The sequence below is a fragment of the Cyanistes caeruleus genome, chromosome 24 (assembly GCF_971803275.1).
Source record: "Cyanistes caeruleus chromosome 24, bCyaCae1.hap1.1, whole genome shotgun sequence".
Taxonomy (NCBI): Eukaryota; Metazoa; Chordata; class Aves; order Passeriformes; family Paridae; genus Cyanistes; species Cyanistes caeruleus.
This window is the reverse complement of record NC_141724.1, coordinates 5,319,351-5,335,419: the sequence shown is the minus strand read 5'-3', so window position 1 is coordinate 5,335,419 and position 16,069 is coordinate 5,319,351. Positions and strand designations below refer to the sequence as shown.

At 52.7% G+C, this 16,069-nt stretch overlaps 1 protein-coding gene across 2 annotated transcripts in view; it reads right to left on the bottom strand.

Moving 5' to 3' along the window:
• The window catches only part of LGR6 (leucine rich repeat containing G protein-coupled receptor 6), a 145,307-nt gene that overhangs the window by 70,341 nt on the left and 58,897 nt on the right, over nucleotides 1-16,069 (bottom strand). For both annotated transcript variants that reach the window (XM_023942356.2, XM_023942357.2), the window contains exon 3: nucleotides 11,089-11,160. In XM_023942356.2, coding sequence (XP_023798124.2) covers nucleotides 11,089-11,160 — 72 coding nt within the window. The remainder of the gene's footprint in view (nucleotides 1-11,088; nucleotides 11,161-16,069) is intronic.

Here is a 16,069-nt window from a genome sequence, read left to right as displayed (position 1 = left end):
CCGTGGGCAGCTTGCCAACCCTGCAGGCACAGTGGGTGAGGAGCTGCTCCCAGCTGTTTGCTCAGGGACCTCACAGCCTTGCAGCGGGAACTGGGATCTGCTGTGGGAAAAGCCAAATCAGAGATCCAGAGGGAGCAGTGCCTGGGGCTGTTGGGCTGAGCAGGAGCCAGGAGGACCCATCAGAGATGGAAGTGAGTGTAGAGCATGGAGAAGGGCCATGGACATGGAGACACCTACAACACGGGAAAAGATGATGGGAAAGGAGTGATGGGAAAAGAGGAGACAAAGGTGACAGCGCACCCAGGGGTGGTGAGCAGCTCTAGGGATGGAGGCAGAGTGAGAACCACACTCCAAGGGGTGTTTCAGACTTGGTCAGACACAATCCTCTCTCACTGACCTACTGGAGCACCACACATCTGAGTTTACTGGTGTCATCATCTCAGCATCTCTGCAAAGGCTGTCTTGACTCTGGACATGCCTCTGTCCTGAACCTACTTGTTCCTTCCAGAACTGGGACATCACTGACACATGCTCCCCTGGATAACAGACACATCCCAGCAGGGTAGCTGGGCCAGGGGAAGTGCCTAAAAAACTAAATGTTTACATATATGAGGTTAGTCTTTACAAAACCTTCTAAGAGTGATTGGAGATGGAATGCAGAAGGAGATGGTGAGCAGGGTCCTATCATAATTTACTGCCAGTGTCAAAGGAGCAGGGCATGGCTTTAGTGGTGAGGGGCAGCCCAAAGAAGAGCATGGACATAGGCAAGAAACCTTCCCATTGCAGTGACTGCAGCCTCACTGCCAAAGAGTCACAGATCTGACATGAAAGCTGGAAAGAGACAGCCTTTAAAAAAGGAAAGCTATAGAGCACAGAACTCTTTTGACTTCTGGAAGAAAATGGAGACTTAGCATTAAATTATTTGTATGAACACAGAGGAAAGAGCAAGGAAATGAGGAACTGTCAATGGTAGCTAGTGAAAAAAGAGTTGTGCCAAAGTTTTTTTTCTGTACAAGGAAGGTAAAAGACCATAAGAATGGAGAAGAAAGAATAGACACCAGCTACCATGACTTAAGCTTTCTTCTAGTAAAATGTTAAATTTTGACATTTAGTTCAGGAGAGAAGATGTGTTTGGTACAAAAGGGCAGCAGAGAGGCCACACTTAAATGATTCCCTTCCAAATGAAAAACATGATTAAGGATCTACAGCATCTCACCTGGCATTTCTGCCAACAAGTTGCACACATGAGGAGGGGTGCAGAGAGAGGTTGGTGTGGAAGAGCAGTTGGGAAATGCAGAATTCTACAGGGAAATTGAGGGAAAGGCTCCATAAATGAACAGGGATAAACAGCTGGACAAATACTGCTGAGCATTGGCTTACAGCTCTGCCTAGGCAGTGGGAATCACAGGAGAGCCAGGGCAGGACAGAAGGGTTCTTGGGAGAGAATAGAGACCCTGGGGGTGGCTGTAGGAGGTGTGAGGAGCAGGACACCAGCTGTGATGCTTCTGTTCCTCTTGATGCTGGGCAAGCTTTGGCCAGGCCACACTGTCCCACCTGCCCCACAGGACACGGGGCAGCAGCAGAGCAGCCAGATGACAACAGGCAGAAGGAGGAGGAAATGCCAAACCCTCACCTGTGGGGAACCTCAGATAGAAATTGCAGGGGTGGTAGAAGAGTGGCATTGATGTGGCTCCCCCGGCCATGTCCTCCTCCTGCAGCTCCTGTGCACAGCTGGTCCCTGGGCAGCCCAGGGGGCCCCAGGGCTGTCAGTGCTCACAAGGGCCACTCCCAGCCTCTGGCACTCTGACTATCACAGATGCCTGTCCCCTCAGCTCCTCTCTTGTACCCCACTCACACCACCCTGCCACTCTCATTTCCCTCTTCCCCTCCCTGCGGGATCTTCTCCCCTCCTGCTGCCCGTGGCACGGGTCAAGTGCAGGGAGCTCCGAGCACCAGGAGCTGCCTCGCTGCTGCAGCCACAGCCTGTTCCCATGGGGGACACGCTGAGAGGCTGCTGGGACCCCTCTGAGATGAGTGTCAGCCACAGGGGACCTGTGCCTGGTGTGAATGTGCCCTGCAAGTCCATAATCCTGGACTGTGCTTCCCCTTCCATGCTGTGCAAGGGGCCCCAGTGAAAGCCCCAGGGATGGATCCCACGGGTGTTCTCTGCAGCCCCCTGGCATGGGAAACCTCATCCACGTGGGCAGCTGTCCCACAAGGAGCAGCACAACCTCTGGGGCTCCTGCTCCTGTGTATGGATTGGTTTCTGCAGCCAAGGTGTGCTGGGGACATAAAACACTGGGTCCTGCAGCCCAGTGAAGTGGAATAATAATTCATGTCTGTTGAAAATCAAGAAGATGCTGATCTGAACACAGCGAGATATGGAGTGGGGCTTCAGAAAATGCTTTCAGGGTTTTGGTGGGACAAACACTGAATCTCAGTGGCTCTCTGAAATCTGAGACTGGTGTTTAGTGTTGGTAATTGGAAGTATTTGAAGTCAGTATTAAAGCAAAGCCCATTGTCACACTTCTGCTGGATCCGGCTGCCTACCATTTATTACAAGTCCCTTCTCCAACCAGTAAAACAGACTGAGAGACTTTCCAGACCACCATCAGCATGGACTGGTTCCAAAATGATGCCATTTTGGTGCAGACAAACAGTATTTAAGGAAGATGTTTCAGAGACCTCAAAAACCACTGGAGTGGTGGACAATGCTGTTTTTCACAGCAGCAGGGCAGCCAGAGAAGTTCTCAGATACTGGGACAAGAACCAGCACTTCTTCACATTGCACATAATGAATCCAGTAACTCATCATCAGAGCATGACACAGAGAAGCTAAAAACCAATTCCAAACAGAGCTTGATAATATTCTAGGGACAGGGCCACCCTGGTATTAAACAAGAAGTTCTTCATTCAGCCTCAAGCTCAGCAAAGCTCCAGCTTTTCTTACAGGGAGCTCAGGTTTTAGCAGGAGAAGACATTTATCTGTGTCTATCCTTGGATGTCCCAGGATGGCTTCTCTTAAAATCTGGTATCAAGGACAGCCCCTGTCAGGCCCTACTCACTGCAGTCAATCCTTACCTATCACATTAAACCACCCTTGCATGTTATCTTTTTTTTCATCAACAACACACAATGTGATTTTGGGAAGAGCTCAAATAATTGTACCAAAAGCTGGGGGATGATGCCAGGGAAACCCCTACACACCTGCAGGATCACACCTCCTCTCTGTGGCACCTGGTTTTTGGGGATGCTCCACACCAGGGTGCCCCAGCAGTGCTGTAACAGGAGGATGGCAAAAAGGTTCAGAGGACAGCAGGGCATGTGCAAAGCTGGGACAGGGCTACTGGCTCCCTCCCTGTCTCAATTGTGGCATTTTGCCCTTTGGGATGCTGTTCTTGTATAAGAAAAGGGAAGACAATGCTGCAGCTCACTGAGAGCACTCGCAGCAGGAGGCCTGGGCTCCAGGCCCTCTCCAAGGATGGCAAATACATTCTGCTCCAAGAGGTCACTGCATGATTTATGTCAACAGCATTGAAAAGAGGGAACAACTCTGCAGACCAGTCATCAGTCATCTCCTGACTCCATGGTCCTAAAAGCCTGGGGCAGACACTGTTGCTCCCTACACATGCTGCTTTCCAGGGTGTGAGTGGAGTGCAGGGATCTGCCTGGATCCCAGGTCTGCTGCAGGGTGACTGACTGAGGTCTGTGAAGCTGGACCTCAGTCCACAAGATCACAGGGACCCTGAGATCCCAGATCACAATGGCTTCAGGCTTTGCCTGTCAGCATCTGTCTATTCCTGCCTCTCCATCAGCTCCTGCCTTCAAACAAAATCCCTGGATTTCATTGGCTTTCCTACAGCAAGGTGCTGCTTCACAGCAGCTTGGAGGCAACCTTAGTCAGAGCTCAAATTTTGGTGCACATGGAGCAATCCTGAACTAGTTGATGTGATTTCCCAGTTGTTGAGTCTAATTTTCTTAGGGTTTATTCAGGGGGGTGAGGCTCTGGCACAGGTTTCCCAGAGAAGCTGTGGCTGCCCCATCCCTGGAAGTGTCCAAGGCCAGGCTGGATGGAGCTTGGAGCAACCTGGGACAGTGGAAAGTGTCCCTGGCCATGGCACAGGGTGGAACGGGGTGGTCCTTAAGCTCACTTCAAATCCAAACCATTTTGTGATTCTATGACCTTGCTGGTTGATGAGCCAACTTCTGGACAAGCTGAGGACACTGGTGAACATGACAAGCAAAGACTGTTCAGACCAGCAAGGACTCAAACCCAAGTGTGGATGGAGCACTGTCACCTTGCTTGGCACTGTTCAGGTGATACTGGGGCTTGCAGACGCTAGCAGACATGGACACACCACCTGCTACCCACAGCAGTCTGACTGGAACCAGAATAAATCACAGCTCCTCAGAGGTTGGGCTTCATTTTCAGAAGTAGGAGGATTGTTTGTTGGCAAGGACCACGCCTGAACGACCAGAAAAATGTTGGGATCGGGTCCCATCACACCAGGATCCTTGCACAAGAGAGTCTCAGCAGACACACAGCCCTCAGAGGTACAGGCCTGTGCATGATAAAGTGTCCCCATCCTGGGAGGCTGAAGTGACTCAGCCAGCACAAAGGGCTGTTATTGCTGGAGGCAACTGTGCCTGGAGCCCATGCATGGGGATTAAAGACATTCCAACCTCTGCACGTTCCTCTTCCCTTCCAATGGGAGCGTCTCTTGGATGTGCCACACCATTCCCTTTGTCTCAAAGCCATTTCTGTTCTGCACAGGCTCAGGGCTGGCCAAGAGGTAGGGTCTGTCTAGGGATTTCTGAAGTGTCCCAGTCACTTCCAAACCATGATGTTTTTGGTGATGTTTTTTGATGTGTGTTCACACGCCAGGCGAGTCAGCGCCTGTCCTGGGCCACAGGAGGTTCTGTGGTCACTGTTCAGGAGGAGAAGAGGAGGCACTGGTGAGGTGGCCATGTGGGGGACATGGGGGACAAGGCCACTCTTGTCGGGCTCTGTCCAGCCTACCTGTTGATGGAGATGAGCCATGGGCAGGGCAGGGCTGTGCTGGGCAGTGCAGGGCAGGGCAGTGCAGGGCAGGGCTGTGCTGGGCAGTGCAGGGCAGGGCAGTGCAGGGCAGGGCAGGGCAGGGCAGTGCTGGGCAGGGCTGGGCAGTGCTGGGCAGTGCAGGGCAGGGCAGGGCAGTGCTGGGCAGGGCTGGGCAGTGCTGGGCAGGGCTGGGCAGTGCTCACACCCCGGGCTGTGCAGGAAGGTTGGGCAGCACAGGGTCTGCACACTCACACAGGCTGGCTGGGGCTTGCTGAGGAACGGAGTGGCAGTGTGGGCCTGCTGTGGTTCTCCAGCCAAGAGGATGCACCCAGCATTTTGCCCTCCACATTTTGGGGTGAGGTTGTGGGAGCACTTGGAGTCTTTCCCTGAGGAGTTTGGTGTGGGATTCCTTCTTGGCTAGCAAGCACTGCCACTGCTGCAGCATGTTCAGCCAGGAGTCAGAGCAGGGGCAATCCTGGCTGTGCGGGGCAGTGCTCGGTGAAGGATAGCTGTGCAAGGCTGGGATGTCTGGGAAGCTATGGCAGCACAAGTCAGCCCCATGCCAGCTGGAATGGAAGCTTCCTGGCTGACTAAGCTCCAGCCAGGACACTTGAAGGTGACAGGCATCCAGGCAGCTCATGAGGAGGTCTGGAAGGATGGAAAAGTTTCCACTTTTCCAGATACTCTCATTAAGCAGCATATTCTGCCAAGCTGGAAAGCTGCAAGGCTGGGAGAGCATGGAGCAAGGAGTTAATTTTGCAAGGGAAGGAGCTTGCAGAGGGGTCAGAACTGCCTATGGAATGGTTTCCAATGATCCTGGCAATGAAGCTTGCACTGAGGACCATCAGCCTCTGTGGAGAGGATGTGGGTGCACAGTGCTGCAGATCAGCCCCTGGAGAGCTGCACTCCCAAAGTCTCTACAAAGAGATGGAGGCCAGTGCAGGAAACCTCTGAGCACCAGCTACTGCTGCTGAGCACCCACCCCTGTCAGTCTGCCCTTGTCTGAGGGGGGCTGAGGGGTTCCTATCTCACCTTGGCCCTGCCTGGCTCCAGGTTCCATGCATGAAGATCTCAGCATATCCCCCTGTGGCACGATGTTTTGTTGTAGTGGGGCAGCTGGGCTCTTCCCATGCTCTGTTCCAAGTCTCCACACACCTGTTTCCCTGGGTGTACCCCTGCATGGTTTCTGCACAGGCCTATCTTCATGGCCACTTTCCAGGTGGTTTTTGTGCAGTGAAGCAGCCAGAGGAGGCAGAGCCAAGAATCTGGTCCAGGTTCCAGTACCTGTGGGATTCACTCCGAGGGCAGGGAGAGGACCATCTGCACAGGCGGGTTGGTGGAGGAATTCCCAGGGTGTTTCCCATTCCTTTTTAAACATAAACTAATTCTCTGGAAAGACTGGGAAAGCACCAGGCCCCTTGACAGCCCAAGAAACATGAGAGAGTTTACTTGTGGACCTGCACACGATTGCAATTAGCCCTAGGCCTCTAGCACACTAAAATTAAACTAAGAAAATGTTTTCCATCCCCAGATATCAGCCTGTCTCCTCAGGGGACACCCCTGTCACCAGAGGTAAGATCTTTGACCCTGCTGTGAGTCAGCTCCTGAATACCCCCCAGGTTTCAGCTGGTCATGTTTGGGGCAGCCATTCTGAACTACAGCCTGTGACCTGTCAAACATCAGCCAACCTGTGGCACAGCATCTAGAGCTATAAACAAAACTACCTCAAATATGCTTGTTGCCACTCAATATGCTTGCATGGCTACTCCAAAGCCTGCTATTCCTTGTCTTGATATATGGACAATATGTATTAGTAAATACATATTGCAGCAGCAGCCTGTCCTTGGAGGTTTGTTCCCAACCCCATTCCCCTCTCCTCCAGGTTAAGTGACCTCAGCTGACTCATTGTTCATTACCCCATCCCTCTCACTGGGCTGCAGGACTCAGTGTTTTATGTCCCCAGCACACCTTGGCTGCAGAAACCAATCCATACACAGGAGCAGGAGCCCCAGAGGTTGTGCTGCTCCTTGTGGGACAGCTGCCCACGTGGATGAGGTTTCCCATGCCAGGGGGCTGCAGAGAACACCCGTGGGATCCATCCCTGGGGCTTTCACTGGGGCCCCTTGCACAGCATGGAAGGGGAAGCACAGTCCAGGATTATGGACTTGCAGGGCACATTCACACCAGGCACAGGTCCCCTGTGGCTGACACTCATCTCAGAGGGGTCCCAGCAGCCTCTCAGCATGTCCCCCATGGGAACAGGCTGTGGCTGCAGCAGCGAGGCAGCTCCTGGTGCTCGGAGCTCCCTGCACTTGACCCGTGCCACGGGCAGCAGGAGGGGAGAAGATCCCGCAGGGAGGGGAAGAGGGAAATGAGAGTGGCAGGGTGGTGTGAGTGGGGTACAAGAGAGGAGCTGAGGGGACAGGCATCTGTGATAGTCAGAGTGCCAGAGGCTGGGAGTGGCCCTTGTGAGCACTGGCAGCCCTGGGGCCCCCTGGGCTGCCCAGGGACCAGCTGTACACAGGAGCTGCAGGAGGAGGACATGGCCGGGGGAGCCACATCAATGCCACTCTTCTACCACCCCTGCAATTTCTATCTGAGGTTCCCCACAGGTGAGGGTTTGGCATTTCCTCCTCCTTCTGCCTGCTGTCATCTGGCTGCTCTGCTGCTGCCCCGTGTCCTGTGGGGCAGGTGGGACAGTGTGGCCTGGCCAAAGCTTGCCCAGCATCAAGAGGAACAGAAGCATCACAGCTGGTGTCTCAGTGCAGGTGGGTCCCAGCCCAGCAGCAGCCCTTAGCTGGCCAACACCCCCAGGGAAGTTCAGTGTAAAGCCTGAAAGGTGACTTTCCCTCTCCAAGTCCTCTTCTGTCTTGATTTTTAGCAGTGTCAGAATGGTTAAGTTTAAACTCAGTGCTTTGCCTCTGCCTAAAGTGAGGAGACTGGACTTTCCTCCATGCTCCTGTCTTTTAATACCTGACATTCCAGCATCTCTCTGATGTTTCCTGTCTCACGGGGTCTTCAGATTCTCCCCTCCAGATACCCTCTGGGGAGAGGAATATCTGAGTGGTTTTGGTGGAGGTTAAAGTGCAAAGGAAAACGCATGGCTGCAGGAATGGTTGCACTGACCCCAAGGGAGCAAGGATTTGGTCTGGATGGGGAGCAGTGCTGTGAGCTCCTCATGTCCCATGAAATGCTGTCCTCTCCAGTGCTCAGTGGGCACAGCAGCCCACAGGACATGGACACAACTGGGGCCAGTCTGGTGCTCCCCAGTTCCCTGGCACATTGCAGGACCCTCTGTGTCCTGCACAAGACACTCCAGTTTACACCAACGTTGCACCCTTATCTCTGTAGTACCCACAGTGTCTGTAACAACAGCATCCTATAAATCACTGCACTTCCCTGGCAGCCCCAAATTCCTCCCAGTCTTTTAGGTTCAAATTTATATTTATAGTGTCAGAGTTCCAGGGTACAGGCAGATCTTGGTGGAGCCAGCTCAGCTGTGGGTTCTGGCCCTCAGCAGGATTGGATGGGGTACAGAGAAGTGCAACAAAGGGAAGAGGGAACTGAGATGTGGCTTGGGAAGAGGGTGAGAGGTTTTGGTCACTTCCAAGCCACAAGGAGTAGGGTGACCCAGCCCCATGGTCTTTCTCCAGGCTCTGCTCTCCACCCCTGGCCACAACCAAGCTCTGAGGGAATACACTTGTACACTCTGATTCCTGGAGAGATGGAGCAGATCCTGCTGAGCTGTTGCAGAGTCCCCAGCCCCAACCAGGTCACTGCTGCAGTGACCTGAAGGAAACCTGAAGGAAACACATGGTGGCCTTCACCTGCCTTCTTCAGTACCTTGTGGTTTTCTTCAGTCTTTTCTTAGTAGAGAAATGAGAATCCCCACCCTTGCCAAGAGTCCTTGATTAGGCTCAGTGCACCTAAAATCTGTCCTGGCAACATTTCTAGACCTGTTCTAGCAATTCCCAAGGACCAGTCTACCTCCATTGTGTCCCTCACTGCTGCCCTCACTCTTACAGGGACAGAGGAATAGGTGGGGGTCAATGACTGCTTTTCCTGGAGGGTGCAGGGATCTTCCACTGCATTCCCCCAAAGACCCCACTGCAGTGGAGCCCACAGAAACACTACAGAAAGTAATCAGTGAGAGCACATGGCAGCACAACACACCACTGCAGACAGGCCAGGAAAACCATCAGAGTCTTGGGAAAGCGAAATGCTCCCAGTGACATGGGGTCTGGTAGCACCCTAAAAGCACGCTTTTAGGAAGCAGGAACTTTGTTAAATAAGAGGTTCATGGCAGGGCCTGGATGGAGCAGTCACTGTGAGCATCCACCCTCCTCCCCTGACCTTGTGGCTGGGCTAGTGCTCCACACATCTCCATGCTTGGGGTCAGGGTAAGTGCCAGACAACAGCAGGATCATTAAGACTGGACAAGCCCTCTGAGGTCATTGAGTCCCATCATTAACCTAACACAGCCAGCTTCACCATTAAACCACGTCCCTAAGCAGGCAGATGGTTTGGTTCCAGGCAGGGCTGCAGCCAGAGGGACATGGCAGCACAAATTCCACCCTGTGTCACTGGGCACAGCCTGGCTGAGAGCAAAGCAGCTCATCCTGCAGCATGAGGACACCAACTCCACATCTCACAAGACTTGCTGGAGCAAGCTTCCCAATGCAACAATTTCCCAGATGGAAATGCCCTGACCCTTCAAGCCTCTCCTTGCTCCGGGGTCACTGGTGAGTGTGTCCCTGCTGGTGCTGCCTGTGTCAGTGAGCCCAGAGCACACCCTCCCCTTCCTCCTGAGCTGTGGGCTCTGGTAACGCTGCATTCGTCCTTACCTGGGCCTGACACAAACAGAATTGATCAAAAGCACCTTTAAAAGCTCCCGCGTCCCCAGAGCAGAAGGCTCCTCTTGTTGAAATTGGGTGGGAGAGCTGCGGTTTTTCCTCAGTTCCTTTGATTTGTTGCCTAATGCAGGAGATGGATAAATCTCTAAGCCCTGAGATTTAGGGCAGGATTCATACTTTACATCTTCAGAAGACGTAGTAAACAGCCTTATACTCTCTAATCCTGGGAGCAGGTTCATACCTGCTCTCTCTGCATAAACTGGACCAGCTACAACAATTTCACATTGTGGCTGAGTTCAAAACATCCCCTTGGGGATGAAATGTTTATTGCAGAAGCTTTTTAAGATGGTTCCTTAGGGAGAAAGGGACTCCCACCTCAACATCCTGCCCAGATCCTGAGGACTGTCACACGGCTACAAAAGCAGAGTGACTCCATGAGCAGTGAGACACCACGGCCCGTAGGAAGGTGTGAGCGTGGGTGCCACAGCAGAGCCAGCTCAGCTGAGTGTGGCTTCCAAAGTTTCCAGAGGAGCTTTGTCTCTTAGACCTTCCCCACTGGACAGCAGGGGTGGGTGGCCTGCAATGGCCTTTCTTAAGCAGTGTTAGCAGAGCCCAGGCATGGCCTGATGGCTGCAGTGCTCCTGCATCCAGCTGCCTCCATCACCCCTGATCCTCCATCATCCCTGAGGTCACACTGTCCAAGGATCCCACCCTCCCCAGGTCACGCCAGAGCCTTGCAGAGGCCTCCTGGGCCGTGCAGAGGTTTGTGGTGAGGACAACTGAGCTGGACAGAGCACAGCCCCTTTCCCCAGCACCTGTCAGAGTGCAGTACCTGGACCTTCGAGTTGCTCCAGCTCAGTGGAGCAGATGGGGGCCAGTTTGGGGTCTGGACTCCACATCTGGGGGACACCACTTTAGGGGGGTTTGGTGAGTTTTTTGCAAAATGTGAACCTCTACAGATTCTCCCAGGGCACATTGTCACACTGTGCCCTGGGGGGACCTGCTCACAGTCTGTGGGGTGGGACACAGCTCCCCAGTCCCCACAGGGTGTGTTTGCCAGTGTGGGTTTAACATCTCACCCCACATCTCCTTGTAGCTTTGCATCCCCTCGGGATCCCCTGCTCATGGCCAGTGCCAGGGGCTGGGGAGAGGCCGGGACAGGGATTGTTCTGCAGAGAGGAGCAAGTTACTTACAGAATCTTCAGGCTGTAGAGGCCAGAGAAAGCTTCCCCTGGGATCCTGGAGATCTGGTTTCCAGAGAGGCGTCTGCAGTGAAAAGAAGAGCCAGTCATGTGTCAACATCCTTGTGATGACAGTCCCTTGTCTGCAGAGGCTTAACAACTCGTCCATCCTGCCACTGTCCCCTTGAGAGGAGGCTGCAGCACCTGCAGGCTGAGCCACAACCCTGAGCTCGGGCAGCCTCTGCACATCATCCAAAATGAAAATGCAGCATTTTCAGCATCCAGAGACAGCTCATGGCTTAAAGCTCATTCCTGGACAGACACAGAGGTCTCTGGTCCACAGAAATTATAGCACAGGTAGTGACCAGCCTACAGATCTTGCTCTGTGCCAGGCCTTGGCAGACAGTAGAGCAGGGGAGAGCTATTCTGCTCATGTGTGGCCCTGGGAGCACTGTCCCTAAATCCTGGCTGATGAATGAGGGTGAAGGGATGGGAGAGGAAGACGAAGCAAAGAGAAGCATCACAATGGAAAAAAGGACATATCTAGGACAAAGAGCTTTCAGAACTTACTGAAAAAAATTAATTGAAGGAAACCCGTGGGATTTGCCACAGTGCATCATCACCTGATCTTAGAACTCACATCTTAACAAGGCCCAGAGCAGGCTGGGGTATTAAGAGGTGTTTGTATTTTTCACTGACATTAGAAACTGCATCACTGTTACCATCAGGACTGTGGTGAGGGCATGTGGTAGAGCCAGGAGTGAAGTCCAGGACTCTTGAATCTAGGCTTGACCTAGAGAAGAGGTGAACTTTCTCCTCCTGTTTCACTCATGAGGACAAACATGGATGAAGTCCCAGCACCCATCAGCCAGAAATCATAAATACAGGTTTAACAACCTGATTAACACCCTAAATTGCTACTAAATTTCAGTAAGAAACTTGTCTGCTTGACTTGGAGTGGAATACTACATCTCCAAAACAGAGACAGTGAACATCATTTGTGACCAGGCTCATTTCCACTCTCACAGAAGGTCCAAACTTGGGCATAGACGCTGGCAAAGGTACTCATGAAACAAAGCTTGTTTGTTTTTAGGCATTTTTTCCAGGAAGGAGCCAGGTGTGGAGGCTGTGCAGGGCAATCCTGGCTGCAAGCAGAGTGCACAGGAGCCAGGGCTCTGCAAAGGTCACCCAGGGGACCAAGCCACGCTCACCTGTGGCAGTGTGTGGGTGCCTGAGCTCTCCCTCTGTCTCTCCCCTCGGGAATCTGGAGAAAATTGCTCCCATAATTAGGCCTCTGACAGCATAAACAGCACAGGGTCGTCTCTTTAATGTGTGTGAGCAGGTTGTAACCTGCCTCCTGCAGCACATGATCTGCCTGGCAGGCTGGGCTATTTGTCACTTGGGGGCTGTGATTTGGGGTAATTGCTCCTTTTGATTGCTGATTTCCACATGGGAGGGAGTGTTGTCCGGGAGGCTGGAGTGCTTGCCTGGAGGGGAGGTGCTCCTGCACGGCATCCTCAGCCTGCTCCCTGCATCCGTCCTACCTGGCTGTCTGTCCTCACCTCCCCGGAGCTCCGGGCTGCCCCAGCCTCCACTGCTGGCAGCTTACACCTACTCCCGGCTAAATGTGCCTCTCGGCTCCTTTCCTGGCAGCTCCGTGCCTCTCTGTTCACTCTCCTGGGTGTGTTTGAGTGTTTGCCAGGTCCCTAAATGGATCTGGGACCTCCAGGATTAGCAGGAGAGGAATGTGAATTTTAAATGGAGCCCAAGCTGGGGCTGTGGCCTCAGAAGGGTGGCAGGGAGCCCCAGGTGCTGGTGGGACTCATGCAGAGCCAGCTTGTGGCATCTCAGCACTCTGGGTAACACAGAACATAAGGGGGAAGATGACCCTGTGGTAGATGCCCTGGTTTCACTGAGTCCTGTCTCAGGTGAATTTAGAGTTCCAAAGTGTCCCCCAGCCCCAGAGAAAGCCCCATGCCTCAGTGTTGCTGCAAATGTTTCTGTCCTTGGCCACGTTGCACTGAGACTGTGCCTTGTCCCTGTCTCACCTCTGGCTCTTCTCTGCATACCTTCACCTCCTCCCTGCCACCGAGGCAGCCCAGCTCCCCTCCCCAAGGTTACAGGTCCCTGCCAAGCCAGGAGCAGGCAGGCACAAAGGGAGGCACCAACCACAATAACTTCTCTGAACTCACTTCCCAAGGCAATTGTCAGTGTCCTTGGGGTCTAAGATGGGCTCTGCTGTTCAGGGACCAGGAGGTGGGACATGTCTGTGTTTGTGCACACAGGCTGTTCTCGCTTTCCTAGAGGGGTGTGTGGCTGGGACATGCACACAGGCTCTGGAGGTGTGGGGTTTGGAGGTTTGCTACACCTCCCAGGACAGCTGTGTGCTGAACACTTCCCATGCCAGGTGTTCCAGGCCAAGGAGCACGGCTGTCCCACCTGTCCAAGAGCAGATCAGGCAAGGGTCAGCCTTTTGGGGAGTCCTGTCAAACCGGAAGGGTGACCACTGGAAACATGTCATAGAACCACAGAACAGTTTAAGTTGGAAGGGACCTTAAATCCCATCCCATTCCACCCCCTGCCATGGGCAGGGACACTTCCCACTAGCCCAGGTTGCTCCAAGTCCCATCCAGCCTGGCCTTGGACACTTCCAGAGATCCAGGGGCAGCTACAGCTTCTCTGGACAACCTGAGCCAGGGTCTTACCACCCTCACAGGAAACAATTCCTTCACAATATCCCATCTAACCCTGCCTTCTGGCAGTGGGACGACATTCCTCCTTGTCCAGTTCCTCCAGACCCTTATCCAAAGTCTCACCCCATCTCTTCTGGAGCCCCTTTAGGCACTTGAAGAGGCTCTTAGGTCTCCCTGGAGCTGTCTCTTCTCCAGGTGAACACCCCAGCTCTCCCAGCCTGGCTCCAGAGCAGAGGGGCTCCAGTTCTTGGAGCATCTTCTTGATGTTCATGCTTTCATGCCATGAACTCCCATGCCAGTTCATGTAAGACACCCAAAAGTCTCCCTGTGTGTGACCCTTCCTCTATCCATGGTCACTTGGTAGCCTTCCAAGTGCTTGGTTCCCTCTGTCCCTCTCACTCAAACTCTCCAGAAATCCCCCTGCTTGGCAGACAGGCACCCATTGAATATATCTGCAGAATTCATATCCCACAGGAAACGCAGTGAAATGGTTCCTTCCTTTCCATTTAAAATGGAACAATAACATTTGAAGTGATGCTGCCAGTGTGACATCCCCTGAGACAGCTCTTAATTCACTCCTTCTGTGGAGGAGACTTGAGCAAATGACCCCACCAAGAAGGACAGGGAGGCACTGCCTTTGCCCTAAGCACAGGGAAGAGAGCTATTCTTGCAGGGCTGAATTTCTGGTCCACAGCACATGAGCTCAGCTCTAGGCGTGCTCAGGGCTCTTTTTAGGATAGACTTGATTTAGTGGTATGTCCTGCTGTCCTGAGGTTTACACTTTGACATAGGGTTGGGAGAATGTTCTGGATTTAAAGTGACTGATAGAAGGAGAAGAGAAGGGGCAGGTAGAAGGGGAGGGTGGCAGCTGGATATGGTTGGCTTGCTTCAGAAAGCTCGTGGTGGATTTTAGATTCTGCCGCCCCCCCTTTCCACCACTCCTGTGATTTCTGGGAACATTCCTCCAGGCTTTGATCTGCATTCCCAATACACTCCAAGTTGGAACAAACTCATGGTTTACCACCATATGGTTGCTGCTGTTCAGTTACCACAGGCTCAACCCTCCTGTACCCTGGGCTTCTTGGTCATGCTACAACTTCCATGGCACGCCCGAAGGCTGTGCTGGGCAAGATCGCTCATGTCAGGTGCTCAGGCAGCTCGGTGATGCTCTTATCACTCACATTAGGAGGCAGGAACGTTGCCCATTGGCAGGACAGGACAAACATGTGTGTCCATATCCCAGTGAAATTCTCCCCTTGCCAAACTTTTATTGAGTGTGTCGGCCGCCCCTTTGATCTCCTCCTGCTTGGGTTGGTTTCTCAAGCTCTCTCAAGGCAGTGTGCCCAGACACTCCATGCTCTTGCCTAAGCAGTGTCATCACGCCAAGCCTGGGCTTTCCCCTGGGCACATAGGGGACCACAGGCCCCGTGTCATGCCTGGGTTTGCTGTTGTGCTGGTGCAAAGCAGGAATGAAGCCAATTAAGTCAACAAGTGAAAACATGGTGTATTTGAGAAAAGGGCCAGGCCTGGACTCTTCCTTCTCACACAGGAATCTGCAGCTGGTCCTAGTCTGGTATCTCCTGAAGATGCCTCTAATGTGGTCTCTGCTGTCTCACTCCATCCCTGAGGAGAAGACTGTGCCTGTTTGTAGCTCTGCTCACTGTACCCCCCTCGAATGCCTGTTCCAACTCGATAGATTGATCGCATTTGTTCTTTTGTTTATGGTCCTCAAGCCAGTTTTCAACCCACATGAATGCTCATATGCAAGCCAGTTTGGATTCATTTGCCAAGTAATATCAGTAAGACAGAGCTGCTTAATGAACAGGACACCGAACACCTTCACTCCATCTCTTTATATTACAAACTGCAAACGTTTTCAGTTTGTTCCCTCCAAACCTTCAGAGCAGTTTTCACTTTTAACTCTACTTTTGGTGCCCCACTTGGAGTACCCCAAAACAGAATGTCATATGGAAAGCAGTTTTCAGGAAAACTGGGGCCAGTTATCCCAGCTAGCAAGGACTTTTCAGTTGCTGAACACTCTTCCCTGGTCTAAATGGAGTAGAAATAGAATGTAAATCTCTAGATTTTCAAAAGATTTTGAATTTGATTTGGGCAGCTGCAATATCTTGGCCTCATTGGTCAATGTTCATGACAGACAATCCCTTAGAAGCCCTTCTCTCCTGTCCCCACCTGCACCTTAGCCAGTGCTAAGGACAGTCCTCACACCATGCACAGCAATCACCTTTGGAAGGCTTCACCAGAGGAATTATCCTTTAACTCTCTCTGTGCTTTTGTTCCCCA